Here is a 12,322-nt window from a genome sequence, read left to right on the forward strand (position 1 = left end):
CAGGCTGGAGCTAGGTTAGGTGCTGGAGTTGATAGTGGAGGTCAGACCTTGTTGTGGAAGGAAAGATTAAAGCCCTTTCCTTACCTCTTATTTGCCACTTTAAGGCATCTTGCTTGTCTGGTCCCTTCATTGTGGTATACAAAAGCCTTGGTCAAAAGAAGATGGCACTCAGCCTAAGGCCCTAGCTTGTGTGAAGTCAAGTGTCTGTCTTAATATGTCACACTGCTTCCTGTGTTTTGGATGGGTATATAGGGAGGAAAAGATAGTTGGGTACATTTTGGTGGCTATAGAGAAAAGATCTATAACACTGATGGCAATTTTCTTCCCCCTCAGCATGATGACCGAGAAGGTGAAGGCAGTGACAAGTGGGTGAGCCGGGGCCGGGGCAGAGGAGCCTTCCCTCGGGGCCGAGGTCGGTTCATGTTCCGGAAATCCAGTACCAGTCCCAAATGGGCCCATGACAAATTCAGCGGAGAGGAAGGGGAGATTGAAGATGACGAGAGTGGTACAGAGAACCGAGAAGAAAAGGATAGTCTACAGCCCACAACTGAGTAGGGGCCACACTTGATGGGAGCCCTTGCCCAGGGGTGAGAGGCGCTGGTAGAGGCTGGCAAGGAGCATAAATAAAGAAGCCTTGGAGATTCTGAAAACCCCACCCCCCACCAGCCCCACAGAAGCCTTCCACAGCAGAAAGCTTCCCTGCGCCCCATCCCACTGAATAGAGAAGACCTGCCTGCTACAGAGCGAGGGCTCAGGCCCGGGTTTGATCAGAACACCACCCATCAGGCTCTAGCTGTGTTTCTTGTTTCTTGTTAGTGTGTGGTGGGGCTGGGATAGGGAGGGAGAGCGATGCAGATGCTTGGATTTGGTTTGTTACTTATAGAAACCAACAGTTTTGTTCTTAATTTCATTTGGAGCGGATACTTACTTGATTTTTTTTTTCCCAATCTCTTTCTTGTCCTGATTTTAAAAGCCCTTTTACCCTCCCTTTTCTCTTTCTTTCTTTTTAGAGATATGTAGTATTAGCAGAAAGATTTAATTTGGGCAACTGATTCTTGAGAAAAGCATGTGAATAAACATTGAAGTGTTCACCTCAGTTTGGGACCAAACTGCTTGTATCTTTGTAAAAATCAGTTTTGTATGTCAAGGAGGAGTTTAAGGCCTTTCTGACCACCGTGTGTTCCCCTTTCTGTGCAGCCTTGTATCACATGGAGTTGCTCCTGACCACTCCCCATGCGTCCCTGCTCCTGTATTTTCTGATTTCTGGGCTGGGCTTCCCATTCTCTACCAGCAGCTCCAGTATCCCAAACTTTCTAGTCTTGCTGATCCTCAGCACCAGGGGTGGAAACTGGAGGGCAGTTTCTGGTCTCTTTTCTAAGAAACTTCTGACTTCTATTATCTTTACAAATATAAGATGAGAAAATAATTTTTTCAATATTTTTTATTAATCTTTTTATAAAATGAAAAGAAACTCCTATGACGAGTTAAGGAAGGTGATTATGGCTGGGTGGTTTGTAGGGTTGTGTGGTTTTTGTTGTTTTTTTTCTTTTTAACCTTAAGCTTTAAATTGAAACATTCTCAACTGTTTGGGGGGGGACATCCTCTTAAAATGGGTCCTTGTGCTTGCCTTCTGGGGAGGCTGTCCTGAGCAGGTGAATCATATGGCATTTGTTATATATGGACTGCACCCTCCTACTCCCCCCAACTTTTGCTCTTGGGTTGTGCTACTTTCCCCTTACTTTGCTACCTTTCTATAGTTAAGTTGGTTTTACTTGAATGATTCATATTTAGGGGAAAAAGGAAAACACCTTTAAGATTTGTTTCAACTCCTCCTGCAAATAAAAATAATAAATGAAGTGGCAGATCTTAACTGGGCTGTTCATTGTTCCGAGTGTGTGAATGTGTCTATGCTGTTGGGGTGGCAGGTACTCCCACAGCAGTTTCAGGATACCTTAAGGTCAAGAACTTGGAGATGGTGCCTGCTGAACTGCCACTAGGCTGGCCCTCTTGTGGCCTGCATTCAGCTGATCCCTGGGAGGAATTTGAGCCAAACATACCTTCTGTCCTCAGTAGTTTTGCTGCAGCTTGCGCCTTGGATGCCCTGTGAAGCAGACTTTTTTTTTAATTGCTGAACAAGGACTTTGACTGCTTGTGTGGTTTGTCAGGGGTCAAGGGGCTATGGTTAGCTGTCTGGGCCTTTCTTAAGTCGTTTACCTAGCAGTTAGCTTGAATCTGAGCTTAGCCCAACTGGGGCTGGCAGGTAGGTGGGTCCTAACCTTCAGACTCTTGCTAGCGCTGGGCTTGACTATAAACTCAAAGTTCATTCTTCCTGCCTCCCTCCACACACAGCCCCATCTGCACCTAGCCAAGGCTGCAGAGCAAGAATGGGGACCAGAGTAGACGGTACTTAAAGCCGCTTGTTGCCTGTTGTGGGGTGGGGCACCCTGGTATGTACCACTCCCCGCCTTCCCCTGCAGCCAAAGGCTTGCAAGCCAGAAGTTGGCATCTACCTGGCATCCAGGTAGATGATAGGAGCCTCTTGGCCTTGGCCGGGAGAAGGAAAGGCCACTAAACTAGAAGTTATGTAGGCGGGGAAGAGCTAGTGTGGGAGCTGAGACCCTGCTGTCATCCAGTTGGGACTGAACCTGTTGAGCCAGGCCGCCCCCTCGGCACCGGGAACCTGGCCTATGGCTGGTGTCTCCGCCTCCTGGGCTCTACCGTATTACAGTACGTCCCACCCTAACCCGGTCCAGTCCAGGGCCACCAGCTTGACGGACCTGGCTCGGGAGGACACCTCGGAAGCCATGGGTATGTGTGGAGGGCTTGACTTACCGTGCAATGGCGTGGAGCCATAAAACCACCCCACCCGGCCCTCCCGCCGACCTCTACGCGGAGTGGAGTCGGGTTGGTCTGGGCCGCGCCCGCCAAGGCTGGTCAGTCCCGTCTGGGCCTTTCTGAGCCGGGCCCTCCGCCCGCAGAGGTCCTGGTCCTGGCCGGATACCGCGCGCAGAAGGAGGGCGAGCTGAGCCTGGAGCCCGGGGACGTGATCCGGCAGGTGCGCGAGGGGCCTGCCCGGGGCTGGCTGCGCGGAGAGCTGGGCGGCCATTGTGGCCTCTTCCCCAAGCGCCTGGTTCAGGTGAGGCCCGGCCCGGAACGGCTTGCGGGGCACCTCTCCGCGCGCCGCCCAAAGGCTGAGCCCCCTTCCTGTGCGCTCATTCCAGGAGATCCCAGAGGCCCTGCGAGGCCCGGGGGAGGCGCGAAAACCGCGCCGCCCGCGCCGCCCACGCCACCCAGGTAAACCCGGCGCGGGAGGAGGGGGGCGGGCTGGGCATGGGCGCGGCCCTGGGAGGGGCCGTGAGGTCGCTTTGCGATCTGTGATTGGTTCTGAGTACAATGCCCCGCCCAAGGGCGGGGCTTGGAAGCACTAAAGGTCGGGCTAGAGGCTTGTCCCTCCTTCAGCTCCTGGGACTCGGGCCCCTGCTAAGCTGCAGCCCCCACCCCGCCCCTCCCCCGCATTCCTGTGACCCAGGTCACCCCACCAAATCTTGGGGCTCCCAAAGATGGTGCAAAGTGAACTTCAACTACAATCCAGAGCAGAAGGACGAGCTAAAGCTGCAAGCTGGGGAGACTGTGGAAATGATAAAGGAGGTGAGGGGATGGGGGGATGAGAGGGTTTGGGGGAGATGATGAGGTGTCGCACTAGCCAGGGGAGTTGAGCGGAATGAGAGTGGGGGCGATGGGAATGGTGAGAGGTGCCGAGAAGGGGAAAGAGGGACCAGGGGAGCTGGGGGTATTCAACAGAAGTGAGGGCACAGAGCCCCTTGGGGGCAGAGCCAGATGCCCCTGCGTCCTCCCTCCTCCCTAGATTGAGGACGGCTGGTGGCTGGGGAAGAAGAACGGGCAGCTGGGAGCCTTTCCATCCAACTTTGTGGAGTTGCTGGACAGTGGGCCCCCAAGTGAGACCTTGAACCCGCGACCCCTTTTGGGACCAGACTCTGCTATTTCCAATGACCCTCCCAGTAACATGAGCCTGTGTCTGTGATGCACATATCCAGACCCTGAAACCCTTCTTGATGCCCCTCCCATGCCTTAACTGAATTAGCATGTCCCTAACTTTGCTATTCCCACCAGGCCTTGGTAACCTAGATATGCCTTCAATCAGTCCTGATCCCCAGCGACATTCCAAGGTAAATCTGGTCAGAGTGGGCCAAGAGGTGGTGAGTTATTGGGATGGTATTAAGCTCATCTTCTCTCCTGCCCCTCTCCTACTAGCTGAGCAGCCTGACCTATGACAGCCCTCCAGATTACCTGCAGACAGGTGAGCACCCAGCCAAAGGGAAGGGAAACCATTAGCCTAATAAATGAGGGTTAGCTCCAATGGACTGGCCTTTCCCTCAGCCTTCTGCCCTGAGACCTGCAGGGTCCTGTTTGACTATGAGCCAGAGGCCCCAGACGAGTTGGCACTGCGGAGAGGAGACTTGGTGAAAGTTCTAAGGAAGGTGTGAGGATACTTGGGAGGACCCAGGAGAGGAGGTTGTGAAGGAGTGGGACCCAAGGAAGAGGAGCTACAGGAATGGCTCACCCCCGACTTTATGTTTCTCTTAGACCACAGAGGACAAGGGCTGGTGGGAAGGAGAGTGTCAAGGCAGAAGAGGAGTTTTTCCAGACAACTTTGTGCTGCCACCACCCCCAGTAAGTTCAGAGCTGGGCCCTCAGGTGGCACGGGGAAAGCTATTTTGGACAAACAGAATCATTGCACTTCCTGGAAATAGAAGGGCATATAGGCCAGGCTCCCTAAAAGCATCTGAGGTATAGTGTTGTCTAGAGAGTCACGTCACCCAAGCTTAGACATGAGGGGACTTCTCTTTGGATTCTGGCACTTCTTTTCTCTCTAGATCAAGAGGCTGGTGCCACGGAAAGGGCTACCTCGGGAATCAGGTGGGTACCCAGGGAGTCGGGTTGGGGATTGATTTCTGGAAGATCCACCACTCCAGTTGCCCATAAACACCTGAAGTTTCCCCAGTGGTTCAGTATACAATGGGGCCCCCTCCCCTGTTGGTCAAGGACCTGACAAGAATGTGAGTCAGAAGTGTGTCAAGGCTGGGAATGTAGCTTAGTGGTAGAGTGCTTGACTAGCTTGCATGAAACTCTCGGTTCAATTCCTCAGTACCACATAAAAAGAAAAAGCCAGAAGTGGCACTGTGGCTAGCATTGAGCAAAAGCTCAGGGACAGTGCCCAGGCCCCGAGTTCAAGCCCCAGGACTGGCAAAAAAAAAAAAAATCATATGTTTGTGTGATAGTATGTGTCAGAATGTGGTTATCAACATTCTCCATGGATGGGCCATGAGTCCATGAGACTGTACATGTGTTTATGTATCTTGTAAGTTTGTCTGTGTATATCTGTGTGACTGACGTGATATGTCTCTTGACTTAACCTTTTAATAGGCATTGGACACCAAAATATACATATGTAAATAATTAATACCCATGATCTATCTGAAGATTGAAGCCAGCCTGGTCATATAAATCCATCTGAAAGACTCTCATCTCCAATTAACCAGCAAAAGGCTGGGTGGGAATGGAGATGTGGCTGAAGTGGTAAAGTGCCAGCCTTGAGCAGAAAAAGCTAATAAGAGCACAAGGCCTTCCTGAATTCAAGCCCTAGGACTGGTACAAAAAGAAAGGAAAAAAAAAAAAAACGGTGCTGGTGGCTGGTGCCTGTAATTCTTGCTACTCAGGAGGCTGAGATCTGAGGGTCACAGAGTTCAAAACCAGCCGAGCAGGAAAGTCCATTGAGACTCTTATCTCCAATTAACCACCAGAAAATTGGAAGTGGTGCTGTAGCTCAAGTGGTAGAATACCTACTGTGAGCCAGAAAGCTGAGCAAGCCCAAGACCCTGAGTTCAAGCCCAAGTACCAGCAAAAAGAAAAAGTTTGTGGAAGCATTATTATTTTTGTCAGTAACAGGGAAGGAACTCAGGGCCTCCTAGAGTCTTTTTTTTTTTTGTCAATTACCTTGAGCTCTTTAGCTCAAGGTGAGCACTCTACCACTTTAGCCACACCTCCAGAGTGGTATTTTGTGGTTAATTGGAGATAAGAGTCCCATACTCATGGACTTTTCTGCCCTGGGCTAGCTTTGAACTGAGATCCTGAGATCTCAGCATTTACTGTGGACTCATTTCCCTGGTTCTGAATAATTTTATAGTTCTTTATACACTTCAAATACCAATCCTTTATGGGAATACATGTTACCAATGATTTATCTCTGTGGCTTGTCCTCAACCAAGGCTGTGGAGCTGCTGGTCCGCACAGTGTCCCCACCCTGCTGCAGACATCCTCGAGCAGCAGGCAGCAGGCAGGCCTGGGAGCAGCATGAACACCATCACTTATAAATGCTTCTTGAATTTTCTTTTCCCTTGGACAATTTCCTAGAGCATGACGTGGTCATTTTGACATTTTTTTTTTTTTTTTTGTCGGTCGTGGGGCTTGAACTCTAGGCCTGGGCGCTGTCCCTCAGCTCTTCAGCTCAAGGCGAGCACTCTACCACTTGAGCTACAGCGCCACTTCCGGTTTTCTGGTGGTTTATTGGAGATAGGAGTCTCACGGTTTTTCCTGCCCGGGCTGGCTTTGAACTGCGATCCTCAGATCTCAGCCTCCTGAGTAGCTAGGATTACAGGCGTGAGCCACCAGGGCCCGGCCTCATTTTGACATTTTTATCCAGCTTTTTAGTTGCCTTTCTGGTAGGGGACTTGTCCATCACCTGATCAGAAGATTGTTCTGAAGTTCCCACTCCTCAGTGCACTTTTGGTTTACTAAATCTCTCTAGCTTTTTGACTCTATTTAGTCTGCTGTTTAACCTATACAAGAAATATGCTGAACATACACAGGTAAATAATGGGTTTGCATGGTTTCCTCCCAACCCCCAGAATGCTCTTCTCATCTCCACTAGATCAGTTCTTACTTGTTTTCCAAAACTGCCTATTTGTTCCTGATGGGCGCTTTGTTGCATCCACATCCTTAATTTAAAGTATTTTATACATAGCTATGTTTGTGGTATACTGGATGCTATATGGTAGGCTTCAGTAGCCTGTCTTCCTGAGTATTTTATGATCTATTTCCCCCCTGGTTCTGGGGTTGGAACTCAGGTGCTGTCATGCTTGCTCAGATTGCTTGCTCAAAGGTGGTGCTCTAGGCTGGGAATATGGCTTAGTGGTAGAGTGCTAGCCTTAAGCAAAAGCAGCTCAGGAGCAGTGTCCAGGTCCTGAGTTCAAGCCCCAGGAATAGAAAAAAAAAGTGGTACTCCTATTTGAGCTATGACTCTAGCCCAGACTTTTGCTGGTTAATTGGAGATGTCTTATGTTCTGCCCAGACTGGTTTCTAACTCCTATCCAGGTCTTGGCCTCCTGAATAGCTAAGATTGTATCATGAGCCTCTGGCAACTGTCCTATGATCTTTCTTTCTGAGCTCATGATCTGATATTATCTGTGAGAACTCTGTTCCATGCCTGAGGCCTCAGACTCAGGAGCCATAGAGTTGACTTACCTACCCTCTCACATAGGCCTTTCTGGCCTATGTGTTTCCCCCCATTTTTTGGGGGGGAGGGGGGTCCGCTTGTGGGGCCTGAACTCTGGACCTGGGCACTGTCCCTCAGCTCTTCAGCTCAAGGCTAGCGCTCTACCACTTGAGCCACGGCACCACTTCCGGCTTTTTTCTTTTTACTTAATGTGGTGCTGAGGAATTGAACCCAGAGCCTCAGGCATGCAAGGAAAGCACTCTACCACTGAGCCACCTTCCCAGCCCCAGTTCCCCCCTTTTTTTGTGTGTACTTCTACTGTCTTTTAAGTGGAGAAAATGTGGGAAAGCTGTGTCCTAAGCAGGATCTAAATGCTGTCTGTGGTAGGGCCTACAGAATACCTAATCAGCCATATGGCCTGGTTAAGGCATACTGAGCTCTGACTCCCTGCCAAGTAGTCATTTGCTCCAGCCTCATAACAACCCTACATAGTTGTACTATCTATGCTTCATCAATGAGGACAGTGGGACACAGGTTACCTGTACACAGAAAGGAGCTGGAATGAACAGTCTGCTGTCTGGCTGAGCCTCCCTGATCTTACTCCCCATGGCTCACTGTCAGTGGAATTGTTTGTAGCTATCTTTGTGATCTTGTGTGTTAGCATGTATGCACAAACCAGAGTGGCTGCTGGTGTGTCTATGGACGTGAATGTCACATGTCTGATGCCCTCGATGTCCCCTCATAGTGGCCTTCTCTAACCACCCCCACTTAAAACTGTATACTGGGCTGGGAAAGTGTGGTGTAGAGCGCTTGCCTCCCATGCATGAGGCCCTGGGTTCGATTCCTCAGCACCACATAAAGAGAAACAGCCAGAAGTGGTGCTGTGGCTCAAGTGGTAGAACACTAGCCTTGAGCGGAAGAGCTCATGGACAGCCCTCAGGTCCAGAGTTCAAGATCCATGACTGACAAAATAAATAAATAAAACTGTATACTCGAGAGCTGGGCGACAGTGACCCAAGCTTGTAATCCTAGCTACTGGGGAGACTGAGATCTGAGGATCGCGGTTCAAAGCCAGCCCAGGGAAGGAAAAGCGGTGAAAATCTTACCTCCAATAAACCACCAGAAAACTGGAAGTGGCACTGTGGCTCAAGTGGTAGAGCGCTAGCCTTGAGCTGAAGAGCTGAGGGACAGCTCTCAGGCCCGGAGTTCAAGCCCCATGACTGACAAAAATAAATAAAACTATACTCATGGTACTATATAGCCTACACTACATAACCTGCAGTCATCCTAGCTATTTAATTCCTTTAGAACTAGGATCTCACTTGAGCCCAAGAGTTCAAGATTAGCCTAGGCTACATAGTGAGAGCCCAGCAGCACAGGGCCAGGGACTGTTAGGTGGATGGATAAGTAAAAAAAAAATTACTTCACTCTTTTCTTTCCTCCCAGCTCTCGTTAAGGAACCCAAAAAAATGACGCCCAGACCATCCCTCTCTACTACCAAGAAGCTGACAGCAACTACTTCTTTACCCAGCAAAGCAAAGTATGGAGCAGGGGGGCATTAGGGCAGGAGGAGGGCACAAAGGAAATGCCTTCTCTGCTGCCAAGTCAGGGCTGATGGGGAACATGTTCCAGGATGCCTTGGATACCCAATGGGGATGGGCAGAAGCGCTCCTCCAGAGACTCTGGTGAGAGCTTCCTTCCCCCAGCTGGGAGACCTGGGGGAGAGGGTGGTATGCTGGGGGATAGAGAGGGATTAGAGATGAGCAGACCCTGAGGTCCCGTTTCCATAGGTGCCAATGGCAACTTCCTCAGTGGAGGTCCAGGGCAACCTGGCAAGAAGCGATCCAGAACCCCGGCTCCTGGGCAGCACCCTACATCCAGTCAGGTGAGAGGTAGGAGGCAGCGTGGGAGAGGGAATGCTGGGTAGAGGCCGGTACCCAGGGGTGTGGTGTGCAAGGGCAGAGGAGAGTCAGGTGGAGCTTTCACCCCCACTGCCACAGGAGGAAGAGCAGAGAAGGCTGGCAAAGAGCTCTTCCAGGAACAAAACCCCCACGGGTGATAAGATCACCACCGCAGAGAAGACCCCACCTCTCCATGAGGTCTCCAGCCTAAAGAAGACGACCCGGTCTCTGCACAGGGCCTCCAGTGTGCAGATAGTCTCTTCTATGGATAAGACCCCTGCTTTAGAAACCCCATCTAAGGATGAAGCCCTTGACCCAAAGGTCCCTTGGGAGGACAAAGCCCTCACCCCAGAAAAGCCGTTGACTCCTGAGCAGGTGCTTTCTGAAGACATCGCCCCCAGAGACACCCAGATACATCACTTCTCCCCGGAGGAAAGCCCGCAGAGGGCAACGTCTGGAGAGCCCCCCCGGAACCATCCCGGCATCGAGGGCTGCCTCTGTAGGAGGAAACAGGGGGACAGCTCCCCACTCCAGTCTAAGCTTGAGCCTTCCCAGGGAGAGGCCACAACTTTCCTCCATGCCAACGATGACACTACTCCGAAATTGGAGGCGTCCCCCAAAGAACCTCTAAGAGAGGTGACCCCTGAGGAGCAGATGCCTCCGAAAGAGAGATCTTCCACTCCCCAGACACCACAGACTACGAAGCAGACTCAAGATGCCCAAGAGACTCCCGCCCTTCATTCCCGGGGCAAGAATGACCAGACGGATGGAGTGGCACTGAAGGAGGAAGTGGAGTCCCTCAGGAGCGCGTTCGAGCTGCTGCAGCAGCAGCTGGAGTGAGTGGCGGCGGCCGGGGGAGAGGGAGGGGTGTCCGCCCCCCATCCCCACCTCACCTGGGCTTCCCGTCCCCAGGAAGCAAATGACTGACGTCTGGGAGGAGCTGAACCGCGAGAGGGAGAAGCGCCTTTGGCTGGAGGTGGGTGGGGCTGCACCCCGGCGGGAGGGAGGGGGGAGGGAGGGCCCAGCCCTGACCCACCCCCTTTCTCCCAACTAGGCTCAGATGCTGCGGAAGTCAGAGAAGTCTCCACCACCGAGTTTCAAGCACGCGCAGACGCAGACGCAGACGCCGTGAGGGCGGGCGCGGAGGAGCCTCCGTCGGGCTCTGGCATCCCAGTCCGTGCGCACAGCTTTGGGAAATGCAAGGAAGTAAACTGGCCTGCCTGCCGCCTGCCTGCCGCTCGGAGCTGGCCGGGGGGGGGGGGGTCGGGCTGTGCGGGACGGGGCGGGGCCGCCCCAGCCCGGCCCCTGGAATTCCTGGAGGTCTCTGGCGGGCACATCTGGCCCACATGTGGCTCCCATTACGGTTCCCAAAGCCTGCGCGGCTATTTTTATCCACCGGATGGAGGGGGGCGGGGCAGAGGGTGTCTCCTTCAAGACGCCAGCCCTGCGCTGGACCTCGGCGGTGGCGGGCTGGGGAGAGCCACAGCCGGCCGATTCCGGAATCCAGCTGTGCAGCCGGAGCTGGGCTGGGAGCCCGACCCCTCCCAGGCGGCCACACCCGCTTGCTGCCCAGAGGAACTCCGGTCCACTCGATCACCTCGGCCCAGATAGGAGCTCCACCTGTAGCCTAGCTCAGGCACGCGTGGTTACACTGGGGCTGCCACCCTTAGCGTCACGGCCAGGCTCCGCGGGCCTGCTGCGTGTGACTGCAATTATGCCCGAGTCTAGGGCACAGTGCGGCCACGGGGACGTGTGCCCAAGCGTTTGCTGTAGGAATGCATGTGAGCGAGGGCCTGCTGTTGTCCTGGGTGAGCTGGAGAGGGGCGAGGTGTCTGTGAAGTGCCGGGGGGAGGGGGGGCAGAGGTCGTGGGTCCTTGGGACTCTAGTAAGGCCTAGCTGCGTGGCAGGAGCCTGGGGACCCATTGGGGGCAAAGGCAACAGAGGGAGAGACAGTCATTGAGAACGCTACTTTCATTGGTCACATCATCGTTCCCGGGGAAGAGAAGGTGGGGACCTTGCATCCTCCTCCCGCTCCCACCCGGGATGGGTGCCTCGCAGAAAGTGGCAGTCTATATCCAAATAGCACCAGGGGAATTCAGGAACCCAGGCAAGTCCAAAAGTCCTGGGGCCACCAGCTCTGGGCTCTGATACATGTCCAGTACTCCAGAGCCCCTTGGAAGCTGGGCCGGGCGTCAGTAATAGTGCATGCGACCCAGTGTGCCCGTGCCCGTGGGGCAGGGCCCCAACGTGCCAGTGCCCAGCAGATCCGGCTGCCCGGTGCGCCAGATCTCCCGCAGGATCCGCTCCCGCTCCTCCAGCCTCTGCGCGCGCTCCAGCTCCTCGGCGGACGTGAACACGTTGACGCTGAGCGGCCCCTCGGCCTCAGCCGACAGCTCGGCGCCCGGCAGCGTGTCGTCGGGGCCCAGCCTGGTCACCGTGTCTTCCTCCTCGTCGTCCTCGTCTTCGGGTTCCAGGGTGCTGCTGCGAGGGTCCCTGCGCAGAGCGGGGCCCCGAGGGCGCGGGCGGGGTGCGCAGGAGATGCTGATGACCAGCAGGCACAGAGTGAGCAGCAGGCCGAAGCAGACGCCCAGCACGAAGTAGAGGCCAAAGCTTTCAGGGTTGGCTGGGGTGGGGGGGGGAGGGGCAAAGGTCATGGAGAGTCCACCCCATCCCCGGAGACTAACTCCAGGTTTGGGGCCAGGGCTGGGGGATGGACGGGAGGGGAGGGGGAGAGGAGAGTGGAAGGGCCCGAGCGCGCGCACCCCGCTCCCGCGGTCCCCTCTCACCGCGGATGTGCGCGTAGGCCGCCAGGCTGTTGCTGAGCAGCTCCATGTCCCGGCGCGGGGCATCCATGCCGCGCGGGGGGCAGCGCCCCGCCAGCCTGCGGGAGCGGCCAGGTCAGCGCCCC

General features: G+C 53.9%; 3 protein-coding genes across 4 annotated transcripts in view; 2 read left to right on the forward strand and 1 right to left on the reverse strand.

Moving 5' to 3' along the window:
* The window catches only part of Thrap3 (thyroid hormone receptor associated protein 3), a 60,207-nt gene extending 58,337 nt beyond the window's left edge, over positions 1–1,870 (forward strand). For both annotated transcript variants that reach the window (XM_013034075.1, XM_013034076.1), the window contains one exon: positions 334–1,870. In XM_013034075.1, coding sequence (XP_012889529.1) covers positions 334–555 — 222 coding nt within the window. In that variant the 3' untranslated portion in view covers positions 556–1,870. The remainder of the gene's footprint in view (positions 1–333) is intronic.
* A 1,719-nt stretch (positions 1,871–3,589) lies between these two features.
* Sh3d21 (SH3 domain containing 21) lies at positions 3,590–11,225 on the forward strand. Its single transcript, XM_013034055.1, has 13 exons — positions 3,590–3,648; positions 3,866–3,956; positions 4,132–4,187; positions 4,273–4,318; positions 4,399–4,499; positions 4,606–4,692; positions 4,896–4,938; positions 8,960–9,053; positions 9,146–9,198; positions 9,304–9,398; positions 9,514–10,250; positions 10,327–10,390; positions 10,469–11,225. Exons 1-13 carry the CDS (start codon positions 3,637–3,639, stop codon positions 10,544–10,546), a joined length of 1,557 nt encoding a protein of 518 aa, XP_012889509.1. The 5' UTR covers positions 3,590–3,636; the 3' UTR covers positions 10,547–11,225.
* Positions 11,226–11,298: 73 nt separating this feature from the next.
* Positions 11,299–12,313, reverse strand: Eva1b (eva-1 homolog B (C. elegans)). The gene is made up of 2 exons (XM_013034064.1): positions 12,201–12,313; positions 11,299–12,037 (listed from the first exon to the last, which is right to left on the reverse strand). Exons 1-2 carry the CDS (start codon positions 12,265–12,267, stop codon positions 11,607–11,609), a joined length of 498 nt encoding a protein of 165 aa, XP_012889518.1. The 5' UTR covers positions 12,268–12,313; the 3' UTR covers positions 11,299–11,606.
* Between the last annotated feature and the right edge of the window lie 9 nt (positions 12,314–12,322).

Source organism: Dipodomys ordii, unplaced genomic scaffold, assembly GCF_000151885.1.
Source record: "Dipodomys ordii isolate 6190 unplaced genomic scaffold, Dord_2.0 Scaffold181, whole genome shotgun sequence".
In the NCBI taxonomy this organism is placed as follows: domain Eukaryota; kingdom Metazoa; phylum Chordata; class Mammalia; order Rodentia; family Heteromyidae; genus Dipodomys; species Dipodomys ordii.

Excerpts from the sequence above, each read along its gene's own strand:
- Eva1b (XM_013034064.1), bottom strand. The coding sequence starts at position 12,267 with ATGGATGCCCCGCGCCGGGACATGGAGCTGCTCAGCAACAGCCTGGCG. Across the intron at positions 12,038-12,200 it reads GGCCTACGCGCACATCCGCG|CCAACCCTGAAAGCTTTGGC; the intron begins GTGAGAGGGGAC and ends CCCCCACCCCAG.
- Sh3d21 (XM_013034055.1), top strand. Across the intron at positions 4,188-4,272 it reads ATCCCCAGCGACATTCCAAG|CTGAGCAGCCTGACCTATGA; the intron begins GTAAATCTGGTC and ends CTCTCCTACTAG. Across the intron at positions 10,251-10,326 it reads CTGCTGCAGCAGCAGCTGGA|GAAGCAAATGACTGACGTCT; the intron begins GTGAGTGGCGGC and ends TCCCGTCCCCAG.